Source organism: Sinohyriopsis cumingii, chromosome 3 (assembly GCF_028554795.1).
Source record: "Sinohyriopsis cumingii isolate HCF-2022 chromosome 3, ASM2855479v2, whole genome shotgun sequence".
NCBI classification, from domain to species: domain Eukaryota; kingdom Metazoa; phylum Mollusca; class Bivalvia; order Unionida; family Unionidae; genus Sinohyriopsis; species Sinohyriopsis cumingii.
The window spans coordinates 50,979,235-51,005,017 of record NC_142963.1 but is presented as its reverse complement, the minus strand read 5'-3'; the positions used below and the strand labels follow the sequence as shown (position 1 = coordinate 51,005,017).

General features: G+C 34.5%; 1 protein-coding gene across 1 annotated transcript in view; it reads left to right on the top strand.

Moving 5' to 3' along the window:
- Window positions 1–25,783, top strand: part of LOC149802844 ((E3-independent) E2 ubiquitin-conjugating enzyme UBE2O-like) — a 100,828-nt gene that overhangs the window by 65,105 nt on the left and 9,940 nt on the right. The window contains exons 14-20 of the mRNA XM_089952299.1: window positions 2,314–3,935; window positions 10,375–10,475; window positions 12,377–12,439; window positions 16,664–16,867; window positions 19,118–19,175; window positions 21,603–21,724; window positions 23,438–23,517. Coding sequence (XP_089808425.1) covers window positions 2,314–3,935; window positions 10,375–10,475; window positions 12,377–12,439; window positions 16,664–16,867; window positions 19,118–19,175; window positions 21,603–21,724; window positions 23,438–23,517 — 2,250 coding nt within the window. The remainder of the gene's footprint in view (window positions 1–2,313; window positions 3,936–10,374; window positions 10,476–12,376; window positions 12,440–16,663; window positions 16,868–19,117; window positions 19,176–21,602; window positions 21,725–23,437; window positions 23,518–25,783) is intronic.

Genomic DNA, 25,783 nt, shown 5'->3' with positions numbered 1-25,783 from the left:
TATTCCTGCATTTTGTCTATATGGTAATATATGACTGAATTTGCACATTCCTGTATTGTGTATATATGGTAATATGGTAATATGTGTACTGTGGGGCATTACTATTTTCAACAGTAGTCCTTTAATGCACATTTTGTAAATTTGGTCTACATGTACAACTGATATTTAAAGAAATTAATGTACAAGAACAAATTCAACTCAACTGAGTAAGGAAGTTCAGGTTTGGTTCTTGCATTAATCTTGGCAACATTAATATTATTTATGGGATTATTAGCGCAGTGAGTCCGTTTCTATTTCTTTATACATCTCATCTTGCTGAAGTTTTTGGATACTTGTTGCAGTCATTAAAATTTCAGTTTAGGTAAACTGGTAAATACTTTTGTCATGCAATATAAAATATTTCGAAAATATATATTTTTGGACTCCATTAAGACTTTCCTATCAATATCCATGAAAAAAACAACTCACATTTGTCACAGATTTCCAGTTGTGGCATGCAAGTGGATTGATCACATTTAAATTGAACAGTTTTATGTTCAGTTTATTGTGCAGCTGTTTAGTTTTTAAACTTGACATTGAGATGGATTGTAAAATATTAAGTTTACACTGAACTGTGAAAAATTCAGAGAAAATTTAAATTATGTTTAAATATGTATCACGTTCAAGGAACAATGGTAAAGACTTTTTAGGTAACGGCAACACATGATGTCCCAAACTGGGCACAGATGATAGCTTGCAAAATGATACAAATGTGAACAGGTCTACATTTATCCCTGAGATTAAACAAGACAGATAGAAATGATGATACAGTCCTCATTGCAAGATTGATCTAGACTTAATTTTCCTTTTTAAAATAATAATGAGAAGATAATTTCAGAATAGCAATTACAAAAGAACTTTTTCTATTCCAAACCATATTATAAAATCTGTACATGTAGCTAGGTCAGTGAGGACACTAACTTCAACCACTGCACATTTTCAACATGTAATGTTAATGTTTATCTTGATTATTGTCAAGGAATGCTCAAGTATGATGATGAATATAGGTAATTTTGGCCATTTTGTGTGTGCTATGACCACAAGTATGATGATGAATATAGGTAATTTTGGCCATTTTGTGTGTGCTATGACCACAAGTATGATGATGAATATAGGTAATTTTGGCCATTTTGTGTGTGCTATGACCACAAGTATGATGATGAATATAGGTAATTTTGGCCATTTTGTGTGTGCTATGACCACAAGTATGATGATGAATATAGGTAATTTTGGCCATTTTGTGTGTGCTATGACCACAAGTATGATGATGAATATAGGTAATTTTGGCCATTTTGTGTGTGCTATCACCACAGGTTGCTTGGTGAAAGACAGCAGCCACATGACGAAAGATAGAAATTTTCTCCAAAATTGTTCTTCACTGTGTAAAAAGAATCATACACACGAATGTGAGAAAGAGTTATTCTGAACCAATATTCTACACTGGAAACAATCTTTCACATATATAAATATAAGAATCAGTTAAATAACTTATCTTTAAATCCATGATACTCTTTCTGACAATTGAAAAATATTTGGTTTGCACTATTAGTTTGTACAGCATAATCTCTGTAAAATCTTGGATTTTCATCAAGCTTGTTCCACTATCCAGGTTAACCTCTAGTCTCTGTCCCCTCTCCCAAAAACTCTTCTCTACTCTATTGTCCCTTGATCCACATGTGGTATTGCCAACTGTTCCGAAATACTCATAGGAAAACTGGAACTGAAGAACATTTGAAGACTCATTTCTTTGAATGTGCAAGCTCGGAAATAACACTTAACAAAACTTATGTTCAGGGGTAGTGTTTAGCTACAGCTATGAATTAATAATGTAAACTTGCTTTTTCAGTTTCAAAGTAACGCATGGAGTTATGATTTTATTGAAATTTAATGCACAAAACTTTTACTACTGCAATCGAATTTTCTAATATCACATGACAACTTTGTTACTTACTAGGTAAATACACCATTACATATTTTCCAACGTTGCACATATTTAAGAGCACATTATGACATGATGCATGGCAAAAGTGAGATGCCCAAAGTTCCCAGGTATTGATTAAAGTCATTTTCATCATGTGATAATTAGAATCTTACATTTTTGTGGTCATGAATACAATAATGAAAGTATTTTATGCATTGTAATCTTGTTTTGATCTAAGGCTCACAAAATGTAGATGCTATTCAATTTGTTTGATAACTTTGGCTTGAAATGGCCACTCTAGTAAAGTCTTTTCTGTATATAATAGAATAAAATCCCTTCTTTTCTTGTTCTAGTGATGGGAAGGACCTATCAGCATTAGCTGAAAACAAAAAGAAAGAGCTGGATGAACTCTTGGCCCGAGCCCAGACAGCCTTAAGCTCTCTGCTTCAAGTGTTCATGAGTGCCCCAAACAATATCATCCACAACTGTGAACAGATCTTCAAGGAAATTATCTCAATAGCTAACAGCTGCAAAGAGCTAGAAAATATATTAAACTCTTCTTTCTTGGATGACCTGTCTATTTCTTCTTTTCTGATTGAAATGAAAGAGGCGATCCGCAAAGAAAAATGCAGAAGACTTACAAAGCATGTGCATCAGTTATATGAATCCAGAAATAAATTGATAACTGAATCTTCTGAAGGAGATGAGAACCAGACTGCAAAATGTATGATGTCAGAAGAGGTCAGGATCGGTCAAAGTGTATGTATTGACACTGATTTGGACCAAAGTGCAACTAAAAATTTAGCAGAACAAGAGTTTAAATATGTTTATAATTCATCCTCACAAGATGAAAGTGAGAATTACAATTCAGCAAAACATTTTGAATTAGAAAATTCCTGTAAAGATATGTCAGAAATATCAAGTAAGAACAAAATATTTGATTTTAGAGATGACAATCAGAAGTTAGAGTTGAAATCTGCTTTGGGTTCTAAAAAATTTATTTCTCAAGAAGACTGTCTTATGACAGTACAAGATGAAAACCAATGCATCAAATCCAATGCAGATGGAGAGTGTGATGCGAGTTTATATGTGAAAGAAGGCAAACAATCCTCAGAAGATGGCAAAAAAGAGAGAGAGCATGCTGATGGTATGAAAGGTTCCCAGCAAAACTGGAGCCTTGTAAATGATAATATCTCTAGTTCTAGAGAGTACTCTGTAGCATCAGAGAATGGTGCAAGGAATGAAAACTCGGACAAGTCAGATATTTATATTGATGATTCTGTTGATGCCAAAAAGTCTAATGAGAATCTACATAACTTGCTAGTTGATGGCCTAACTAAACTTGCACAACTCAGCAAACAGAACTCAGGTGACAGTGATGAAGCAGCACAAAATGATGGCTTAACAGACAGATCATTTAGTAATTTACAGCTGTGTACCAATATATGTAGGGAACTAAACTTAGCCATGGTGAAGATTAGATCTGAAGTGGATAAAAAATGGAGAACTAATCAGGCCATGCTTGGTGCTGAAGTAGATTCTACTGGAATTAATGCCTCTCAGACATCAGATTCTATTGGTAATGGTGTCGTCCAGGATTCTGCTGGTAAGGATGATTCTGAGGAAAAGGACTCTGCTAGTAAGGGCATTTCCCATACTCTAGCATCTGCTGGTAATGGCATTTCCCATACTCTAGCATCTGCTGGTAATGGCATTTCCCATACTCTAGCATCTGTTAGTAATGGTTCCTCTGAGACATCATTATATCAGGCTGAGGATATCAGCCCCAAAACCATTTCTACCTCATCTAATCTCAGTGAAGATGAAGAGACAGTGGACGATGTTCAGTGTGAAACAGCTGAAAAACCAGCATACCTTAGTCATGAAGAAGACAGTGATCTGGAAAAGCATTCTGCACATGAGAGGTACACTTGTACCTCAGATACAGAGGTGACCTCACCTACAGCAACAAGAGGTTTGTAGGGTTCTTTGTCTTTTTATATTCCCAGATGATTTTGAATTCCTTTGTTTAGGGCATCATTTCTTGTGGTTGTCAAAAATGTTTCATTGTCAGTATTTATGTTTATGGATATACCTTTTGACTGATTGAAATGCCATATGTGGCACAGACAGTTTACATTGGGTGCTGACACAAATGCCATATGTGGCACACATTTTACATTGGGTTTTGACAGAAATGCCATATGTGGCACAGTCATTTTACATTGGGTGTTGACAAAAATGCCCTATGTGGCACAGACACTTTTACATTGTCAAAATGTATGGCCTGAGGCAGCCAAGAAATCCAGGAAAATTACCTTATGAAAAATAAATAAATATATTGAGTCTTGCTGGTAAGTCACACATTTTTAACTTATTTTCATTCAGAATTATCCAAAGGGTGAATTAGCTCTTTACCTGTCCTGATATTTTTTCATAGATTGTTCAGATGTTGCCCCACTGAATGCCAGGATAAGAAAACAAACACAGGATATAGACAGTTTTTGGCAGTTGTATGTCCTTGTGTTGACGTGGGTGTGACACAACTAAAATATCATTTGTTTTATACCCTTACCTTCACTTGGGAAGGGCTATTTAGGTTTCCTCATGTCAGCCTATCTGCCCATTCATTTATCATTGTATTCTCCCATCCATTACACAATATACTAAATACAATTAGTCTCAGGTTTGCTTTTCTATTGCATTGAAACTTAATATTATGTCACCATCTAATATGCTAATATGGACACAGTTTGTTTTCTCCTATTGTTTTAGAGTTATTGCCCTTGTTATTGAGCTTGCTGTAGTATATAACAGAATCTCTCTGTTTTCAGTTTTCAGTACATCACAATTAAACTTTGTACATATTATGAACATCATCTGAAAAAGGTGCCTTTTTGCCAAATCACTGTTCCTATAGTGTTTTTGTCAGGGTTATCTCTCTTATTCAATTATAACTGAATGTAGTATATAAGAGAATATTGTAACTTCAAGTAGTTATTTTCTAGATCACTCTGACACTTGGTACATATTATGATCATTATCAGAAGATGAAAATGTCATCAGGTGTCTTTGTTGCCATAACGTTTAGATAACCTGGCTGAAAGGTTAAGGAAGCTTATGTTATGGCCCTTCATGCATCATGAACCATCCACCCATCAACAATTCCTGTGTCCATATTTCTAATTTGATTTCAGCTGAATATGGACTCCTTATGTCATCCAAATATTGTTACACTTCAAGAAACAAAGTAACTAAATGTATGCCATATTCCAAACTAAATACAAATACACTAAATGCAGACTCATCATTACACAACAACAACATTATTACTGCGCACATAACTCTGCCTGGATAAATTTGAACTTAGTCATGCGCTCAACATAACTTTCGAAAGAAAATGGCATGTCTAGTTAAAATTGAAATTTGGAGTCATATTGTGAATGAATGCGTATTGCAACAACTTTTCTGGAATGAATAGATTTTGGTATTTTTTTTGATTCTATGAAATTTTGTGATTATGGACAGGATTTATATGTGACAGTTCCACATGAAATACATCGGATTGAAGAAGTGAGGGAGAAATGTGTTTACATCTGCAGATGTGTTTCTGTTTCTGTCATTGAATGTTTGAAATCATAATGTGGGAAAAATATGAAGCTTTTCAATTGCAATTTCAAAAAAATGCTATAGAATGTAATGCTTATTTCATTTTGAGTGCAGCAAGGAGGATGTAATTGCACTTATAATATTCGAAATTACAGTACAATTTCAAGATGTGTAATCGAGATTGAGATCCTGTGATATGGCTCATATAATTCGGATTTGCAGAACCTAGAAGTTACATTTTGAGGAAATTCAGGATGTAAAATTAAGTATATTTTTTTGCCATTCTTATTACCAGCTAAAGAAGACAGTTTATCCCTTGTCACTTGTATGTTATTGGTAAGGACCCTTTCTGGCATCAACTGTATAGCTAACCTAAATCTGAAGCATTGTATCAAAAAAGTTAATGTGCAATGTGCCAAAGCAGCTGCAATGTGGCAGTCCACAGGACATCTGCATTGCTTCATTCAGAAACAAATTTAATCAACCAAAACGTAAAGCGCCTAGTATATGAGTGTACATGATTTGTTTACAAATCAAAAGTACTGGCGTCTTCGTCTATTGTTTGTTTACAATAGAAAGTAGTTCCTTTATGCACGTGAATGTAATATGAAGGTGTGCAATATCATAAAATATCAAATGCTTCTGACAATGTAAAGTTAATGGAGAATGAAATGAGCATATAATAATAAAGATTTTACTTAATTGGGGCTGGAGTGGGATATGGGAGAGGAAGATATATTTACATTAGTAAATTGCTCACCATTCTCAATGTCTATTTTTGTGCTACTAGGATTCACCAAATCCTTAGATTCTTTGAATGTGCATTCACACGAGACATTTACAGATTTTGTTGGTGCATTGCCTGGTCATAATATGTTAGGAGTCCTTCCATAACTTTGGAAATCCATCCATCCGATGTAAAAAGATATTAAACATGTCACCATGTTTTAGCATTGAAAGGGTTAGAATGTCTGTATACTGAGATGGAAGTCAGACAAGAATGATCTCACCTGAGCTCAATGAATTAGTGTCAAAACTCATCGTTTTGTGAGTTATCATTTCCACTCATGCCTAATCAGTGATCTTGTTCACGAGGCCTCACAACTAGCTTTATGCTCTTTTTAAGCCTTTCCACTTGGTTGGCAATTTCTTGATGCATACATCCTCTCCTAAACCCTCTGGTTCCCATTATCTTGCAGAAAGTGAATGAATCAAGTGCACTGTAATCCTTTTGCACCCTCAAGTGGAAAAAAAAATGTTATAGCCGTTATAGCGCAATGACCTCGTGAATCTGGGGTCATAAATTCCCAAGAAAACCCTACCTCAATGCCTGCTTCAACAACCATACAAACAGATAATCCATCACAACCTAAAAAATGGTGAACCCGTACATATATATCATATAAAAAAAGTACTCAGATTTCTGCAAACAAGTCATGGATTGAATTGTTTGGGTAGGAAGACCCGAATGTTGGAAAGCCAAGTGAGTGGAAAAATAGAAAGGTTTTACCCTGTGATATGAGCAGAGATATTCTCTTGAAAGTCTCAGTAGTACACAGATGACTGGTAGCTAAGTTCATACTATGACCTTTTGATAAGAAGTAATTAGCTGCAAAAACATTCAAGTGCACATCCCATTATCTAAGGCACATTTCACGATCATGCAAGGGAGGACATAAGCCAAAACAAAAACCTATCTGCCCTTCTAGCCAATTTCAACTTTTCTCAGTTGAAGGGCTTAGGTTTTGATCATGAATTGAACCTTCCCTGGGTTCTCACATGGTTGAGCAATGTACCCTTTGAATCACTGTCTATAGCCTCATTATTGACATGGTTTTATTGCCAAGAAGAGACACGACTGTGGGAAATCAGTCTGTTATCTTAAAACTGCTGTCTTCTTTGGACCTTTCATCCCAATGAAAAAGTACCAGGAGCATAATGAGCTGACCAAAGATTGACATCTTGTTGCTACCACTCAAAGAAGGAATGGATAACATTTCTGCTCTGGCTCTTTTGTCTTTTGTCTAGTGAGGTATTCACTCAGCCTATAAGGAGCCAACCCTAAGACCAGATGCATTTCTTAATGCATATCGACACCTGGCATTTGTAGCATTTGCTACTAACATAGCATTTGAGCACAACTGCTTCCAGACTGACAACATTCAGGATGTGGGATGGAGATGGCAGATGACATTCTGTAGTTTTTTAACACCAAGACCTTTCATCCCAAGGAGCTCAGTTCAACAGGTGGGGCCTGTATCAACAGCAGTTTAGAGACAGTATGAGCAACTCTGCTTTACTGGATTTCTTTGATTAAAATTTTACATTTTGATACTGCCAAACTCCATGTATATTTTCGAATGTATAAACTTACGTTCAGTTTTATCACTTGGTCAACAATCAGCTCCAAGACTCGCTGTCAGATTGATGTAATGTAGTGGGTTAGCTGAAGCAGATTCTTCACATGACACTCTGCAAGTATGTCTTCTTTTTCAAGTAAGGGAAGTGCTCGGATAGGAGAGGAAGCAGCCGTACTGGGGTCCTGATGAAAGAAAATAAAACCAAGATGGAAATAACTGCAGATATCAGAACTTTTGTATTGCGACTTTCATGATTTGAATCATTTTATGTGATCAACACATCACACATCTGTGTGCATTCATCGACCTGTGCTACCTGTAGCCATTATCTTAGATGAGGTTTAAAGCTGCTTTGCATACAGTAGGAAATCAGAATGAGGGGTAAAGGGATGTAACTTCCTCCACCTAATACTTCCTGTCATAGTATATTAGGACCAGGTGAAGAAGAAACCAGTTTTGTAGTAAAATAGTTTATTTCAATAGTACTTGCCCAATCATAATAATGGCACACTGTGCACTTGCATCCCTGGAGGAGTCCTCTTCCACTCCAGTAGTAACTAACAGTTGATAGGATTTGGTACCATGAAGAGAGCACTCTCAACAGACCTACATCTCGGCATGTAGATTACTGTTTAGCATTTTTATGACTGAAGCTATCCAAAAAAAGTGGTTGGCAGCTTTCTTTTGTTCGGGATACCTAAATTTGTGAAGTAGCAGGTGTCCTAATAATGCTTAAAAAAACATTTTATTACAACAATTGGTTTCGTTGATAATACTTGCCCAATCATAAAATAGGCACTCTCTCATAAGCCTTCTCAATAGTTACATCCCTGAAACAGCTTAGTCCTCAACTAAAGTACTAAGGGGGTGCTCACCAGTTAGTATGTACTTTTGAGAGAGTGATGTTAGTAAGGTGAAGTTGTTTGCATTTAAAACATGCACAATGGAGAGAATGTTAGCATACCTCTGTGCTACATTAATGTAAGGTGGATGATATTTCTTTGGATATTGTACTTTTGGAAATTGTACATGTTTTAAGCACACTGCTAACTAAAATTACTGCTCCCTTGTGCTAAAAAATCAGCCTGAATTAGTCTAAAGTACACTGTGCATAGCAGCTGTTAAAATAGGGAAAATGAATTTTGCCAGACTAGACAATACCAGCTTCTGAAATTGCAATGAATGAATTACCAAATATATAAAATGTAAAAAAGTTATCGGCTCTTTTTTATACAATTCACCGCTGAAGTTCAGGGAGTGAAAATGACCAAGTGGAGCTAGCACTTCTTTGAAAGGTGCACTTCTAGAGTAAGGCCAAGCTGTATACTCTATAACCCAAATTACACCCATCAATCATACACCAAAATAAAGGGAAGTAAAGGTTCTTTGAATTATACCAAAGATATACAAGGTCTTTTTTTAAATAGCCAGTAAAACCAGTGAGAAAAGCCGGGGAATATCTTTTTCTTTAAAATTCTAACCCTATGCAAAATGTGAAACTGTAGAGCGCCACCTAACTGATAAGCTGTGGCACCTATGCTCTATCCAAGGTGAGACCACTCTTGTCAACCTTCTGTGTTTGTAAGTGGACAACATTTCAACACATTTGCTGCTAAAACAAATCAGAAGACATGTTTAATATCTGGGTCTCTTTTTTTTTTTGCTTGAGAGGGCTGGATTTACAAGATGGATTCCTAAAGTATTATAATTGGGTAAGTAATGTAAGTAATATAAAAGAAACATATTTTACTCCAAAAATTACCTCTTTTGGTATGGTCATTAGACCCCAAAGCATGTTTTGGTAACATACTGCCACCTATCTTGGAATGTTCCTAATTAAGGATGCCATTTCAAAAGTTAGAGGTGAAGAGTAGAATGGTGAAATCTATTGTGGATGTAACAAGTTCATCGGTACATACCATTAAAATAGTATTGTCGTTATTATTCAGGTCACCATAAGCAAGAATACTATTTTAAAAGTTTATTGTCATATCAAAATCATGCAAATAATCTTATGATATTTTCATGATTCAGATTTTCTTCTGGTTAGTATTTATTACAGGTGTAATGTGCCAGGGAATTATGTTAGCTATTCATAACAGAAGTAATGAGCCAGGGAATTATCTTAGCTATTTTAGATGTTACCACAAGCCTCTTTTGTTTTTCCTTTTTACATGATGATTACTATAAATTGTTTTGTTTTCTAAGTGATTCACTTTTTGGAGTTTTGATAAAATATATATTTGCCTCATTGCTTAATTTTAAGACCTGGAAAATAAACTCCAGTTGTCATCATCAAACTAAAAACTCCAAGACAGTTGCTACTCAGTGGATGAAAATGAATTTACTGTATCACCATGCTGTATCTACCAGCCTTGTCAGAGGAACGTTTCAATAGAATAAATATTTGACTACATGGTTGATTTAATATTGACATCTTTCCAGGATTCCAGTACCTGGGAGATGTTCACCTTGGTCACAGGTTTACAAATAATCAATTGAATCCTGCCAATACCAAACTCTTTAATGTAGCTGTTAGAAAAGAGGTAAGCAATGGTAAGAGTTTATGTTTAAAAAGTAGTAAGGTTTTATTTTGAAACAGTGGTAAGATATTTCGTTAAAACAGTGGTAAAATTTTATGTTTAAAAGGTGTCACGATTTGATGTAGAAACTGGTAAAATTTTATGTTGAAACAGTGGTATGATTTTGTGTCTAATGGCAGCGGTACAGTTTGATGTGAAACAGTAAGATTTTATGTCAAACATGAGTAAGATTTTGTATTTAAGATCTGTTAAGAGCATGTAACATGCATTAGGCATTGTATGCAGGTAAAGTATAGAGTTCTTTGGAACCTATTATTTGCTCGAAAGTTTGATTTGGATTTTGAATTATCACCAGACTTTGTTGTCAGGAAGTGAAATAAGATAAAATATCTGTTAAAAATGTTGAAAAATTAGAGCAATACAGTTATCCCCTTCTTATACGGCCACCCCTTCTGCACCGGGAAAGTGGCCTCATAAGACCTGTTGCCTTTCCAGAGGGGGATACATTTTCATGAGAAGTATATGTAATGTACATAGTAAGAAAGCTTTATACTTTAAAGCATTTAATATCTTTGTTTAAAAGTAACATTAATTTTTAAAAGGTTCTTCTTGTCTTAAGAATAAACTTATTTCAACTGAATATACATTAATATTTATTCTTGAAGTAAGCATGATATGTGAGCAGGTATTGTTGTCATGCACATTGCAAAGCTATTCAAAAATGTGATTTAGATCTTGCTACATATATCATTTTCTTTCCATTTGCTCCATTTTACCAATGCTGCTGAATGATCTCATCCTCGGTTACAACGCTGTTTATTCGAGTCTTTTCAACATAAAATTGTTTTATTTGAGTCTTTTCAACATAAAATTGTTTTATTTGAGTCTTTTCAACATAAAATTGTTTTATTCTAGTCTTTTCTACATAAAATTGTTTTATTCTAGTCTTTTCTACATAAATGTGTTAGGCAAGTTTCCCCCACCTCTATCTCTGATATCATCGAGTAGAATCAGCAACTTTCTTTTAAAGTAATATTTCTCCATTTATGTGATGACATGTTCATGTTTGGTAATGATTTATTCAGATGTTGCTAACTGGATGCGATTTGATTATGCAGACGAAACTTTTGTAGAGTGGATGAAATGCGTTCTTTATAAAGGATGCATATATCTGTTGTCACTTGATTTTTTTTGTCTTTGTCTGGTACCCTTTTTTGTTCAAGGTTCATTTCTCTCTGTGTGTTAATTCACAAAATCTATATTTAGCCTATGCTGACCATGTCATAATCTTGACAATTACATCCTGTTTTAATCATCAAAGAGAAGAACTCGACAATGTTTGAAGCCCAAAACACTTTTGAGCCCATTTCCTGTAAACATCGGCTTTTATAGATAATGATATATTAATTTTAATGTTACATGTACTTTAGCCATTACTTCTTTCAGTAATGGAATCCTGACATTGGGAGACAGGTATCAATGGTAGAGATAATCTGATTACTTGCCGTACGATATGAACCAATTATTGGTTTTAGACACTTTTGAAATAAAAAGTGTCTGCTTGTGAGGGGAACATTTTACATTTTTGTATTAACATGCTGGCTTCTGGTTGCGTTAGAGGGGTGGCCATTCTTGAGGGTTACTTTTGAACACAAACTCATCAGTGCCAATGGCTTCTGGCCGTAAGAAGCAGATGGCTGCTGGTTAGGGGGCTGTTCAAGAGGGGAACCACTGTAATTTCTTGTGTTTTTGACATTCATTTTGTGTTTTATGTATAAAGTAATTGTCTTTTTTTTTCCCCAACTTTAGTTTTATCATAATCCTGTTCTTCTGTGACTTTTTGTCCAGAAAATTTGAAATAAGTGTTGATATATTTTGAAGTTATATATTTGCTTTATACCTAGGTGCTGCTTCTACAGTCCAGTCTTCCAGAAGGAATTCTAGTCAAGGGGTATGAAGACAGGCTGGTTAGTTTATGAATTTACAGTGACGTGAAAAAAGCAATTTAATATTATTTTCACTCAAAAATGTTATCACTTCATGACATTTACATGACCATTGAGTTAAATAGTATCAGCTTCTTCCTGATTGAAGGGGCACTTTTGCTTTATCTGCTGGTTGTGATTTTAATATATCCTCCACTTTTTTAATATCAGTGATGTTGACTAGGTCCAGTTGGATCTCTTGCATGTTGAAAGAGGTGACTAATGATGGCAGGAGTAATGGTGGCTCAGCGGTTTGCACACAGGACTAGCAGCCAAAAGGTTGTGGGTTAGAATCCTACTATTGGATCAAAGCAGGACAGTTTCCATAGTGTCACCTTGGGGATAATTCAGCAGAAAAAGGTCCAACATCTGATATGTCACCATTGTTAGTTCACCTTTGTCACTGAAAGCTGACTGGTTCTTCTTCCTTTTATAAGACAGGTTCCTTTAAAAAGACTCATGAACCAATAGACTACAGCTAGAAAGCAGCCAGCTTATTGATGTAGCTTCTGTTAAACAGTTATCATGTACTTTTGAAAGAGGGACATGTATAAGATGAAGTTGTTTGCATTTGCAACCCAAATTATGTGCATCAATCTTGCACCAAAATAAAAGAAACTTAAACTTCATTTTACAGTATCTAAAATATAGTCTTTTTTAAATACCAATGATTACCAGAGAGAAAACTGTGGAAATTCTTTCTCTTTAAAAGTCAAATCTTAAGTAAATTACATTACTGTAAAGTAGAACCATAACAGTGGGGGCATCTAGTATGTTGGATTTTCATTTGCTAAATAATCAAATCAGGAATGATTCTGAAATTTTGAATGGTCCTCTACAAATAGTTAAAGTCCTAATGGTCACCTGAGTTTAGTGCTCACCTGATCACAATGGCTATTTTTATTTAGCCCCAGCAAATTTTCCATATAAATGGCATGTAATCAGCAGCCACTTGTCTTCTGCAATCAGCAGCCATGTGTTTCTTAACCATGGTTTGGTTTCACCCTGCCTTCCATGGTCATTATAGCACATCAGCAGTGACATCTCCAATTATGTAAGTTAAACTTATTTTGTTTGATGAGCAATACATGGTATATTTAAAGGTATTTTATTTGAATCTGTGTTTAAATGTTTCATATTTAGTAATCAGAGTTTTCTCTGACCCTTCTCACCCCATTTGTTGTTAATTTATAATCCATAAAACTCTAAGATGTCAACATTTCAGCATTGAAAACAAGGCAGTTTTTATCCTTACAGGAGGTACCCTGCACTAGTGATATCCCTTACAATTTAGTAATCTGAGTTTCCTCGTGCCCATCCCACCCCATTATTTATATTTGGATATTTATGTTGGGTTGTAGGGCAAGAGTCAATTGCCTATCAGAAAATTGGAATTCGCCACCTCAATGTATTGGCGGTATAGTGTAGCTGCTTATAAGCAGGCCTAGCAAACTTAAATGATGTTACCTGCATGAAATCAATAGGAAAATAATTGTTTGAAGAAATTGAGAGTATTATAATCAATACATATTTAATCTGCAAACAGATGTGACAAAACTACAGCATTGATGAAATATGACCAGGTACATGCCATTTGCATTGCTTGGCACATGACTACAAAAATCTTGCAACTTTCATCTCAGTGACATCAGAGATTCAGTTATCACATGATATCGTCAATAAATCCCTTTCCAATCTTGTTGTACATACATTTTAAAATACTAAATGAAAGTCCTATTGTGTGTGTAAAAGAATGAAAAGAAAAATAATTCTTGATTTATTTATCACAAGAACAATGACCAGAATCCTGTCACTGTTTAAGAAATTTGAATAAAATCAGATTCATCAAGAATAGAGTACTTGTCAGTGATAGTTTTGTTTTATTATGCGACTACTGATTGACATGTGCTCTCTCTACTTGATGAATCTGGCTGTGTTGTGAATTCCAACTTTTTGATAGGCAATAAACTCTGACCCTTCACCTCAACATAAATGTCCATATCAAATATGTGGTGAGAAGGGTAAGAAGAAACTAGAATAAATGGTTTAGGTGCTACTAACAATAGCTCCAGGAAGCTTTATTCATTCCCTAGCCATGGAAGGTTGCAAACAGAAGCGGACTATATTTGATCTCTGTGAGTTTGAGCATCATTTTCATCCATAAATTGTGTAAAGTATGAACATTCATTTTCATGCCTAATTATACCAACTGCCTTAAAAAAAAAGTCTTTTGTGTGTTTCACAATCACAGGTAAGCTGTCAATTAGTAATTTTATGTAGGAGCTGTTTCTAATGATAATGAGATAAAAGTGTTATCATAATGAGAAAGATGTATAAATGAATGTATGTACACAGTTTTAGTTTTGTTGATTTTTGCTACATATATAAATACATATATCTTGGTAGCATACTACTACTGCTAATAATAATACATGTGAAATAATGATGTTAATACTATTACTAATAATGTTATTGCTATTTGGTTCATAGTGCATAAATTTGTCATGAACCAGGTTTGAGGGCTGAACCTGCCTTCAGAGGTCACCTGTATACAATGGCCACCTTTGCCTTTTCCGATGGGTGGCTGCTGTAGACATGGTTGTATATTTAAACAGTTGTTTGTTTGAGGTAGTGATTATTTTCTCATGATCTCCATTTTGGATAGAGTTATGTCCCATGACACTTAACCAGATTTTTATAGTTTCAGAACTATTCAACATTTTCTGATGCAATTTGGTATAAATATTTTCAAATAGACGAACATCTGCCTTTTACGAGATGATTCTCATTCTCAAAAGTTATGGCCCCTGATTGATCTTTCTCCTGACTTCATTTTAATAAATTGAACAAATTTGTTTGATTTCAGACAGAGTTGGCATGCGGCTTCAGACAGATAAGACCTTGAGTGAATCAATTTTCAGTATTCCACAACATCATTTAAAGGGGTCATTGCCCATGATTACCATAATCCTTACTTTGATGTCCATAGCATAACTTTACTAAGCTTTACTGCATTTCATTGAGAATTTGGCATGTAGATTCATACTGATGAGACTTGAATGGTTTGATTTCCAGCATTTCACATCATCTTTTGCAGGTGTTATTACCCCTGATTGCCCTTCCTCCTGACTTTGGTTTCCAAATTATAACTTTACTAAGCTTTCTTGGACTTAACTATATTTGGCATGAAGCTATATTGATGAGACTTTGAATGAGTTTAATTTTAAATGTTCTGCATTATCACTTAGAAGTGTTATGGGGCCCCAATTACCTGCCTGCCAAAATTTGCTTTCCAAAGCAGAACTTTACCCAGGAATATTGCTTTTCAGTTAGCATGCACCTATCTATTGGTGAGACTTAGAACGAGTTGGAATTTCATCATTCTGCTTCATCAGTTAGAAGAGTTAGTGCTCCAAAATGTCAGTGTTCTCCCAGTTTTGGTTTTTCAGCAGATGTTCTTCAGATTAAATGCCTTTCTAGCCATTTGTAGAGTACAGGCCCTGTGCAGTGCACCCATCACTACTCGCATTATAGTAAAAAGTCATACAGGTCATGTAGGCATTCAGAACTATTTGAGTAATGTGTGTCATTTGTTAGAAGTTGTTTATTAATACTTAAAAAATTCCACTTATTTGGATCCTCATACATCTGTATTTCTTTGGAAGGTTATGGCAAAATCAAAGTTAAATTATGTAGACATGTTTGGATGAGGTCAACCTAAGTGTGTGTTTAGTACAAACCAGACTGAAAAATGTTGCATGCTGTTATGTCACAAAGAAAGCAGCATATGTTGAAAACAACTTTCTATTTCTTTGCTTTTTGCTATGATACACCTGACATCCTCTTTTCTTGACCCAGTTTAGTACCTGATTATATTGTAAAAGGTAGTGATCAGTAATTTTCTTTTGGAAGTTTTTGTTGATGCTTAAGGTGCAAAGCATTCAACTGTCAGAATTGAATGGGCTTTGGTAAAAGTATTTTAGCATTACAGTTTAGAACAACAATTAATATTTAATTTAAGTAAATGCTTACATGACCATGTTGACATATACTTTAGTTGATGATGCATTGCTTCTTTAGGGCTGGCAACATTGCTTCTACATCTTTTATTTAGATTGGAAATATTCCTATATTATATTTTTTGCAGCATTATTAGCTTGATAATGTGTTAAGTACCTGTGCAGTGTCTTCTATTTCCTTCAACAGGATCTGTATTCTGCCCTGATAATTGGCCCAGCCAGAACACCCTATGAAGATGGCTTGTTTTGTTTTGATATCCAGTTGCCTAGCAACTATCCAAATGCACCACCTTTGTTCCACTACCTGTCATACTGCTCTGAAAGGCTTAATCCAAACCTGTATGACGATGGTAAAGTCTGTATCAGCCTGCTTGGAACATGGACAGGCAGAGTAAGTGTACAATATAACAGTGTAAGTAATATATTGACAAAGAGGGTGCTCGCATTGTAGTTTAATATTTATAATGGCAGCACCAAGATATTGCTGGTTGCTACTGGAGCCACATTCCTGCTGAGGTAACCACACAGAAAAATACCTAAAATTAGATGTCGTTATGTGAAATAATTAATTTTAGATGCTGCTGATACATTTTGAAGAAAAGTTATTTAGATCACAAACAGATTCATTGCATTTGTATGTATTAGGGTTTGCATTTTAGGCTTACTAGTCTAGCTTTGTCCCAAAAATAGATGAGCATATACGTGTCTACTAGTTAATGTAGAACCGCAATAATGTTACTTTCTGCATGGTTCATTTGAGGCTGTTTAGCTACACACGTCATAGACCAGAAGAGCTTATGCAGCAGCATGTTTAGTATAGTCTGTCATCTGTCTGTCTGCTGTTGATTACCTTAAGTTATGACCATTATGAAACTACTGGGAGGATTGCTATGAAACTTTACACATTGATCCCAGGGTCTGGTTGATCCTAAATCAAAACATTGCCTCTCAGACTGTCATTATAGTTGCTGTGGTGAGTAGCTTTAAAATCTTTATATTGCTATTCTGCTTGTCTCTTTGGTCCTAATGAAAATGATGCTTATCTGACAAACAATATGGCCACCATGGTGGCCATCATGAAAATAATGTTATGACTACTGTTTCTGAATGGATGGTCATATTGACATGGGCTTTTCACTAATAAAAATACTTATGATGTCTAATTGATCTTGAAAGAAAATAGTGCTCCTTGAACATCCAATATGGCCACCATGGTAACCATGTGAAAAATCTTATTGCAACTTCTCCTGAGTGGATGATAATTATCGACATGGGATTTTCTCTAAAAGACTTTTTATGACATCTGTTTGGTCCTTAATGAAAATGGTGACTATCTAATATCCAATATTGCCATCAGTCCTGTTGGTCCTGAATGAAAATAGTGTTATTTGAACATGCAATATGGTACCACAATGGCCACATTAAAATATTTGTTATCTCTACTTCTCCTGAGTGGCTGGTCATAGTAACATGGATTTTCTCTACAGGATTCATCATCCAATATGGCTGCCATTCTCAATCACCACTGAACAGAATTTTGCCAAATTTGCCAGAAAGCAATCTAACATAAAGGTTTTTTATGTCTACAAATAATATCAATCCACCATTATATGTTGCGTTTTTACTGAAACTAGAACAACCTAGAAATCACCTTATTCTCAAACTACTCATAATAATTTGACCGAATTTTACAAAAAGAATGCTTGGCTAAAGGTCTTTAAAATTTCTTCAGATGCTGAGACTGTGCCATCAGATGTATCCACCATTACTAAATATATATGAATCTCTAAACAGCTTTTTCAAACCACCAAACAGAATTTGACCAAAATTTACAGAAAGCATCCTAGCCTGGATGCCATTCAGTAATGCCAAGATGTCCTCAAATATGGTCACCATTGCTAAAAAAATGCCTTTAAATGACTTCTTAAAAACCACTGAACAGAATTTGACAGAAATTTGGCCTAAAGCATTTGGGCATAAAAGGCTTCCTTATTTATTCAACTAAAGAAAACAGAAAAATATTCAAAAGATAACTTATCAGATACCACAGAACAGAATTAGACTATTAGAAATGCAGCCATTGCGAAAACAAAACATTTAAATACTGTCTTTTGAAAAGATGCTAAACAGAATTGGACTGTATTTGACAAAAGGCAACCTTTCATTACGAACTTTCAGTCTAGTACAAATTATGCCAATCTGACAAAAAATATGGCCAAAAAAATAAAAAATGTTGATACAACTCTTTCTTACAAGATGCTCTAGAGAATTGAATTAAATTTGATAGAAATCACTGTGGCCTGAAGGGCTTTCAAATTTATACAAGTGGTGCCAATTGACTGCCAAATATGTCCACCATACTAAAAATAGACAAATATTTGAACTTCTTTGTCACAATTTGACAGAAAGCATATAGGCCTTTAGTATTGGATAGATGATAATGTTGTGCCATAAATTATAAATAATAATACACAAAAAAATAAAGAAATCTTGAAACTGAAGAAATTCTACAGAAAGCATTCTACTGACTCATATTTCTTGGCCAGCTGACCTTGTATTTGGATACTGGATAGTTATCACCAGGGTATGAATTCAGGCTTACTTGAGCCTCAGTTTTATAATCTATTTTGTTTACTTTCAGGGCAATGAGATGTGGATGAGCAAGTCAAATCTTCTCCAGGTTCTAGTCTCCATACAAGGTACTATGTCTGATGCACATTTTTCTTTATTTGAGCAGGAACATAGTATCAACATGAATGTAACAGAGAGCTGTGTATTTCACAGTTTCTATGGAATTTCCACAAAAATACAGATTACCATTAAAACTGTGCATATTCCTGGCAAGGTCTTTTCACTGAAAGATGCAATAGGTTTCAGTTCTATCCTTGATTTCATCAAGTTTATCATAGATGCATTTAATTTTGCTCAATTGCATCAATGTCAAACATCCTGGTGACTTGGACTGAGACAGTTACAATCTCCTCACAGCTTGTATTTCTTCTGACAGAAGACTCTAATCCAAGAATGCCTTCCCCATTTAAACTTTAGTCCATAGTCTTTGCAAATTAATTCAGACAACCCTGACTATATTCTATAAATTTGTTCTTTAAAATGCATTACACCAGACCCTATTGAAGAAAGAGAAACAAAGAACAGACAAACTGTGGTACTTTATGTGTGCTACATTATTACTTCATTGGTATCTGGTGAAACTTAAATTATCATCACCTTATGTTACATTTCAATGAGTAAGAATCAGGGGTTATTCTCCTGAAGAGTGAACTTGAGAAGTCAAGGCTGCAATGTATAACTTTGAAATGTAGATACTTTATTATTATCTATTAAGTGGAAGAGACTACATTATTTTCGATTTAGGGTTTTAGAAATAAATGGACATGGCATCAAGTGAGCTTTTTTTATGATGCATACATCCTTCATTGTCATTCGTTCATCATCCAGCAGCTATTTTCTTTGAAAACAAATCACACAACTAATATCAACCAAATTTAACAGAGAGAATTCTTGTATGAAGGCCTTTCGGTTTTTCTACAGATGCTGCTGATCTGCCGTCAAATATGGCTTCCATTATAAAACTATCTACATCTTCTCAAAAACTACTGGCTGGAATTTTACCATATTTCATAGAGAGCATCCTGTCTTGAAGATTTTTTCCAGACCATACAAGTGATGCCAGTTCACCATTAAAAAGTAGACATTTGATTGATTCCTATCAAAAACGATCAAACAGAATTTGACTTAATGTGACAAAAAGCAGCTTTGTATCAAGGCTGATCAGTTTTTCTACAAATGATGCCAATCTGTCATAAAATGTGGCCACTGTTATTAGAACAGACAACCTTTTAAATGATTTCTCAAGAAATGCGCAACAGAATTTAACCACATTTTAAAGAAAGCATTCTGGCATGAACGCCTGTCAGATTTATGCAAATAATGCCCAACTGTCATCAAAATATGGCAGGTATTTCGATAAAGGGAAAACCTTTAAAGAACTTAACAGCTAAACAGAAAATTTAATAAAAGCATCTTGTCATGGAACCCCTTTAAGATTTGTAGAATGGTACTGTTCTGCCAATGGGTTGCTGCAGTAGCTCAGTAAGTTCAGTTGATAAAGCATCAAAATTGTAATCCTTTGGTTGTGGGTTCAGTACCTGCTCAGGCCAGACTGGGTCAGCTGCTTTGGCCTGTCCTTGGGAAAGCCATTTATATCCATTTAATTGGCATGATATAGCCAATAATGTGTTAAAAGTGTTGCTAGAGCCCAACAAAAACAAAACCTGTTATGCCACCAGATATGGCTGCTGGTGAATAAAAAACAACTCCAAAATGACTTCTTTAAAAGAAAGTGTTCAAGAGAATGTCATAGAATTTTACATAGAACTTCCTGACATGATGCTGCTTAATACATTTACAAATGAAGCCAATCTGTCTTAAAATATGAAGGTCATTACTTTATAATTTAAAACAAATGTTCCAATTTTTTTTCTTCAAAATCCACTTGAGACTGACTACATTTTATAGAGAGCATCCAGGCATGTATTCTTTCAAATTTGTTAAATTGTTGTTGATTTACCATCAAATGTGGCAATATGACAAAATCTTGAACAATTTTAAAGACTTCTTTAAAACCACTAAACAGAATTTGACAAGAAGCATGTAGTGTCATTGATGCTGATTTACTATCAGAAATCACCACAGTTACTAAAAATATTTGTCAAAAAGAATTTCAAGCAACTTCTCAAAAACTCTTTAACATATATTCACCAAAGTTGACAGAAAACTTCAGGCATGATGTTGATCTATTAATAAATATAGATAATACTGAAAAGAATATAGAAACCTCTATGATCTGTTTTCGTAGCCAGGCAATAGAATTTGATGTAATTTTGTCAGCAGACTGCCTCCTAACCCAGATTTCTTAGTCAGCTGCTTTTGAATTGTACTATTAGGCAATAGTCATCGAGATGAGTGATCTTAGACCCATTTTATATTCTTGCTGTGTGCACATATTGAAAATCAGGTATACAATGTGCACAGATTTCATGTGAAATAAACTTTTGCCTGGCATACTATATGTGTCATTCATGAATAGTATCCTTTTTTAACAGGCCTGATCTTGGTGTCGGAACCTTATTATAATGAGGCTGGCTATGAAAAACAAAGGGGCACACAACATGGGCAGGAAAATAGCCGGATGTATAACGAGATGGCCATCCTCAAACTTACCCAGGTATCGTAATAAATAAAGGACTTTTGATCTGTTAAACCTTTGGCCTGTCTAGTTAGGTATCAGATTGACCAATCTGCAATTTAGTTAGATTGACATCAGCATTTAGTTATTTCTGGTAATTGGTAAATAGTAATTTGTCATGCATATACCAGTTCAACCATCATCTTGGTGAAGATGCTATTGATCAAAGTATTCTTCCTAAAAGTTTAAGTAAAAAAATTACTAGTTTGAATATTACAGTACTACAATGCATGACAGTAATAAATAATCAGTTTTTCATCTTTATCATAATGTCTACAATTTCATCCCCTTATGTTTTTATATGATGTAATTGAGAAGATGACTTGGAGTTGGAACATTTTAAATTTTTGGATAGTCATATTCTTATAATTTTGGAAGAAAGTATGATTTTATTCAAGCTGTAATGGAAAATTGAAAATTAACAGACAATGAAAATATTTAACTACTATATATCCTATCAGAGGAATGCTTGATGTGCTTTTATCTCACATGTGATCAAAGGATCTTATGGTATGGCCTATTGTCCATCTATTATCAGTCGATAATCTATCCATCAATCAGCAATTGTTACCAGTCTGGAGGCCATAATTCTGATTCAGTCCCAGATGAGTCAGAGTGAGGTACATGCATATTAACAATGTGATCTTGCATCTTATTGTCAAAGCTTTTTTAACACTCTGGAAGTCATATGTCTGGTCCGATTTTAATCAAAGTTGGAATATGGTTTTGGAATATGGCTATCATCAGCGTCTCAGATAAGTTTGATAGCTAGATCCATGTTTATTAATGAGATGATTTTGAATCTGATCTAGATTTGGAATATGAGATTATATCAAGTTTGATAATGAGTGCGATTCTGGAATATTAATTTGGTGGTTTTTAATCTGATTAACTTATCTTTTTACCACTTGGGAGGTCTTATTTCTGACCCATTTATGATCAGACTTTGGATTTGGTCTCATGCAGTTTTGCTGATATTTCATCTGAATGAAACAACTGTTTTTTTAACAACAAATTTTGATATATCTTGTAATATAGGTTTATGACATTCTCTGACATTTTTTTATACTTACCTAGATCAGTGCATACTATTAAGGTAATCTAGATTGATTTGTTAAGTCACTCAAGTGACAGTATTTTTGATCAAATTGTTAAATAGTCAATATCCTCAAGATTTTGGATGAATTGGATCATTAGCAAAATCTCCTCATGTTTGCAGTTAGGTAATCTTGTATCTCATAGATCAAGTTTGTTACCAATCTGAAGACTCAAGTTATATTATATTTTGCTCAGACTTGGTTAGTAAGCTTGTATCATCATAGTTTTAGACAGGTTGTTTAAAAAGCAAGATCTGCTCATATTAATGAAGTGATCTTGCCTCAGATTGACTGAGCTTGCACTGTTTCTAGATACCTTGTTTCTATTCTGATTTCAATTAAACTTGGTAGATAGTTTTATGCCATCATGATCTTGGATGAGTTTGATTGTGAAGCTGGAGTCATATATATTAATTATTCCTTTATCTATGGAAATAATTTGTCTCAGGCAGCAGAAAAATAGGTAAAATCAACATGACATAAAGGTTGGGGCATAGTTTACACAGGGTCATGTTTTTGCAATACTCCAGAATGCTGCATAGTGAAATGTTGACTGTTATTTAAGCCCATTGGGATTATTATTTCTTGTTTACAGTCCATGACAAAAATGGCAAGACTACCACCAGTGGCATTTGTAGAGGAAGTCAAGTCTCATCTCAGGTCAAAAGGACGAGGGTAGGTCCTGATTAAAATTTTATTTATTTTTCTTGATTGTATATTCATTAAAAGAGTTTATAGAATAGTTTAAGAGGCATGGATATTGGCAAAGATTGGGTTTATATGTTCATAGTGGTTACATTGGAAAAATTTCTGACCATAAACAGATAGCCACTGCACTCTATACGCTGAATTTGAACATTATTTATTTATTTCATGTTGATCATTCATCTGAATCTAACAAAGCTTTCCTTTGTCATAAGTAGTTTTAATTTTTATGCATTTTGTAAAACTTTATTTGTGCCAGCATGTCACCATAATTAGATATCTTCATATTGTACAGATGCTTAAAAAGTATTATATATATATATATATATATATATATATATATATATATATATATATATATATATATATATATATATACCACATACATTAAAAATAACATGGCCTTTGAAGTGTTGCTATACCAATAGTATTGTTATATCAAATCGTGATTTGCCCATGGCATATGAATATGCTAAATGATGTTTTGATAACTATTATACTCTCTAAACATGGATTTCATTTTCTTGGAATACTACATTTAAAAAGGAGAAAATGACAAAAAAAATGATTTTCATGTAAAATATTTTTATAAAAACTAATATTTTTATACCAAAAATAACAAAAAGGCATACTCAATCCAGGAACTAAATATTATTGAGTTTCACCGTGTGTCGTCTGCTGTCATCTATGTCAACACTGCTGTTTCCAGTCTCTCCCTCTGGCAAAAATCAAAAACTGCAACTCTGGAAGAAAGAAAACAATGACATCAGATAAGGAGCAAGATGATGAAGCAGCATTTAATCTACTAAACTGTGACTTAATTGGAGAGTTTGATAGAGACATGGCTGAGACATTTGTAAATGAAAATGATCATTGTGTCCAAATGTGAGCTTGTTGGGGAAGACAGATCTGTACACCATGTACCTGATGGTATACTCAAATTGATAGAAAGTAAGCGGAATGCAAGTACTTTAAAAAAGACACTTTTTGATGTAAGGCTAGTGACAGAATTCTTGCAGTCAAAAAATGAATTCAGAAATTTACACGAGATACACCCACCTGAATTGGATCAACACCTGTCTGGTTTTATACCTAGTGTTAGGAGAAAAGATGGATCTGAGTTTGAACCGAACAGCTTAAGAAGCATCATCAGCTCCATTGATCACCACCTTAAAATCAAGAAATATGCAAGTACAGTCATGAGAGGAACAGGCACAAATTTCGCATTAACAAGGGAAGCTCTTTGGGCTAAGCAAAAAGATTTATGATCTAAAGGAAAAGGAAAAAACCCAATCAGAGTCAACTTCTCACAGATGAAGAAATAACTGCCTTGTATAGAAAAAAAACTAATGGGGATGGAAACACCTGAAGCCATTGTTAACACACTGTGGTTTAACAACTCCTTGCTATTTGGTTTGAGGGGAGTGACAACATTACAATCTGAAATGAGTTTTGTTACACTAAAGAAAGATGTGAATGGCCTCAAGTATCTTGAACTCAATGAAAGGCAGACAAAAACAAGAACAGGAGACAATGTCACGGACATCAGGGATATTAATTATAAGATGTATGAAAACAAAAACAACAAAGAGAGAGATCCACTTGCTATCTACAAATGGTATGCTGAGCTAAGCCCAGCAGACTTTTGTCAATGTGAAGATCCTTTCTATATTGCGCCTGACACTATGCCAGTCACAGTGACAAACCCAAAATAGTTTAGGAAACAAGTTGCTGGAATTAACAAACTTGGATGCATCATGGAAAATATTAAAGAAAAGGCAAATATTACAGAAGGAAAGAAATTAATAAACACTAGTAGCTGAAAGTACTTAATTCAGAAGTTAAGAGAAAAAAAACATTCCTTCAACTGATATCATGCAACACGGTTCCCATGCTATCAGGAAAAAGTCGAGAGAAATGATAATTATTTTCCTGACTGTGAAAAGTCCTAGAATTTTGCAAATATTAATGAAAGTCGGGAAAAACCCGGGAATTTTCTGCCACCACTTGACGCTCGAAACAGTCACAAAATGGAGTCGTAACTAAACTGATCGTGAGTTAAATTTATCAAGTTCTAACCAGAATATTTGGACGGTGCAGTATGGATTATTTGGTTGCTTGCAATAAACATATATGCCGAGTCAATCCAAACACCCAGTGGATTAGATTCGTCTAGTAGACTTTTATTTTCAAAGTCAGCTCAGTATCTGTATCTTTCATTTCATGGAAGGTATGA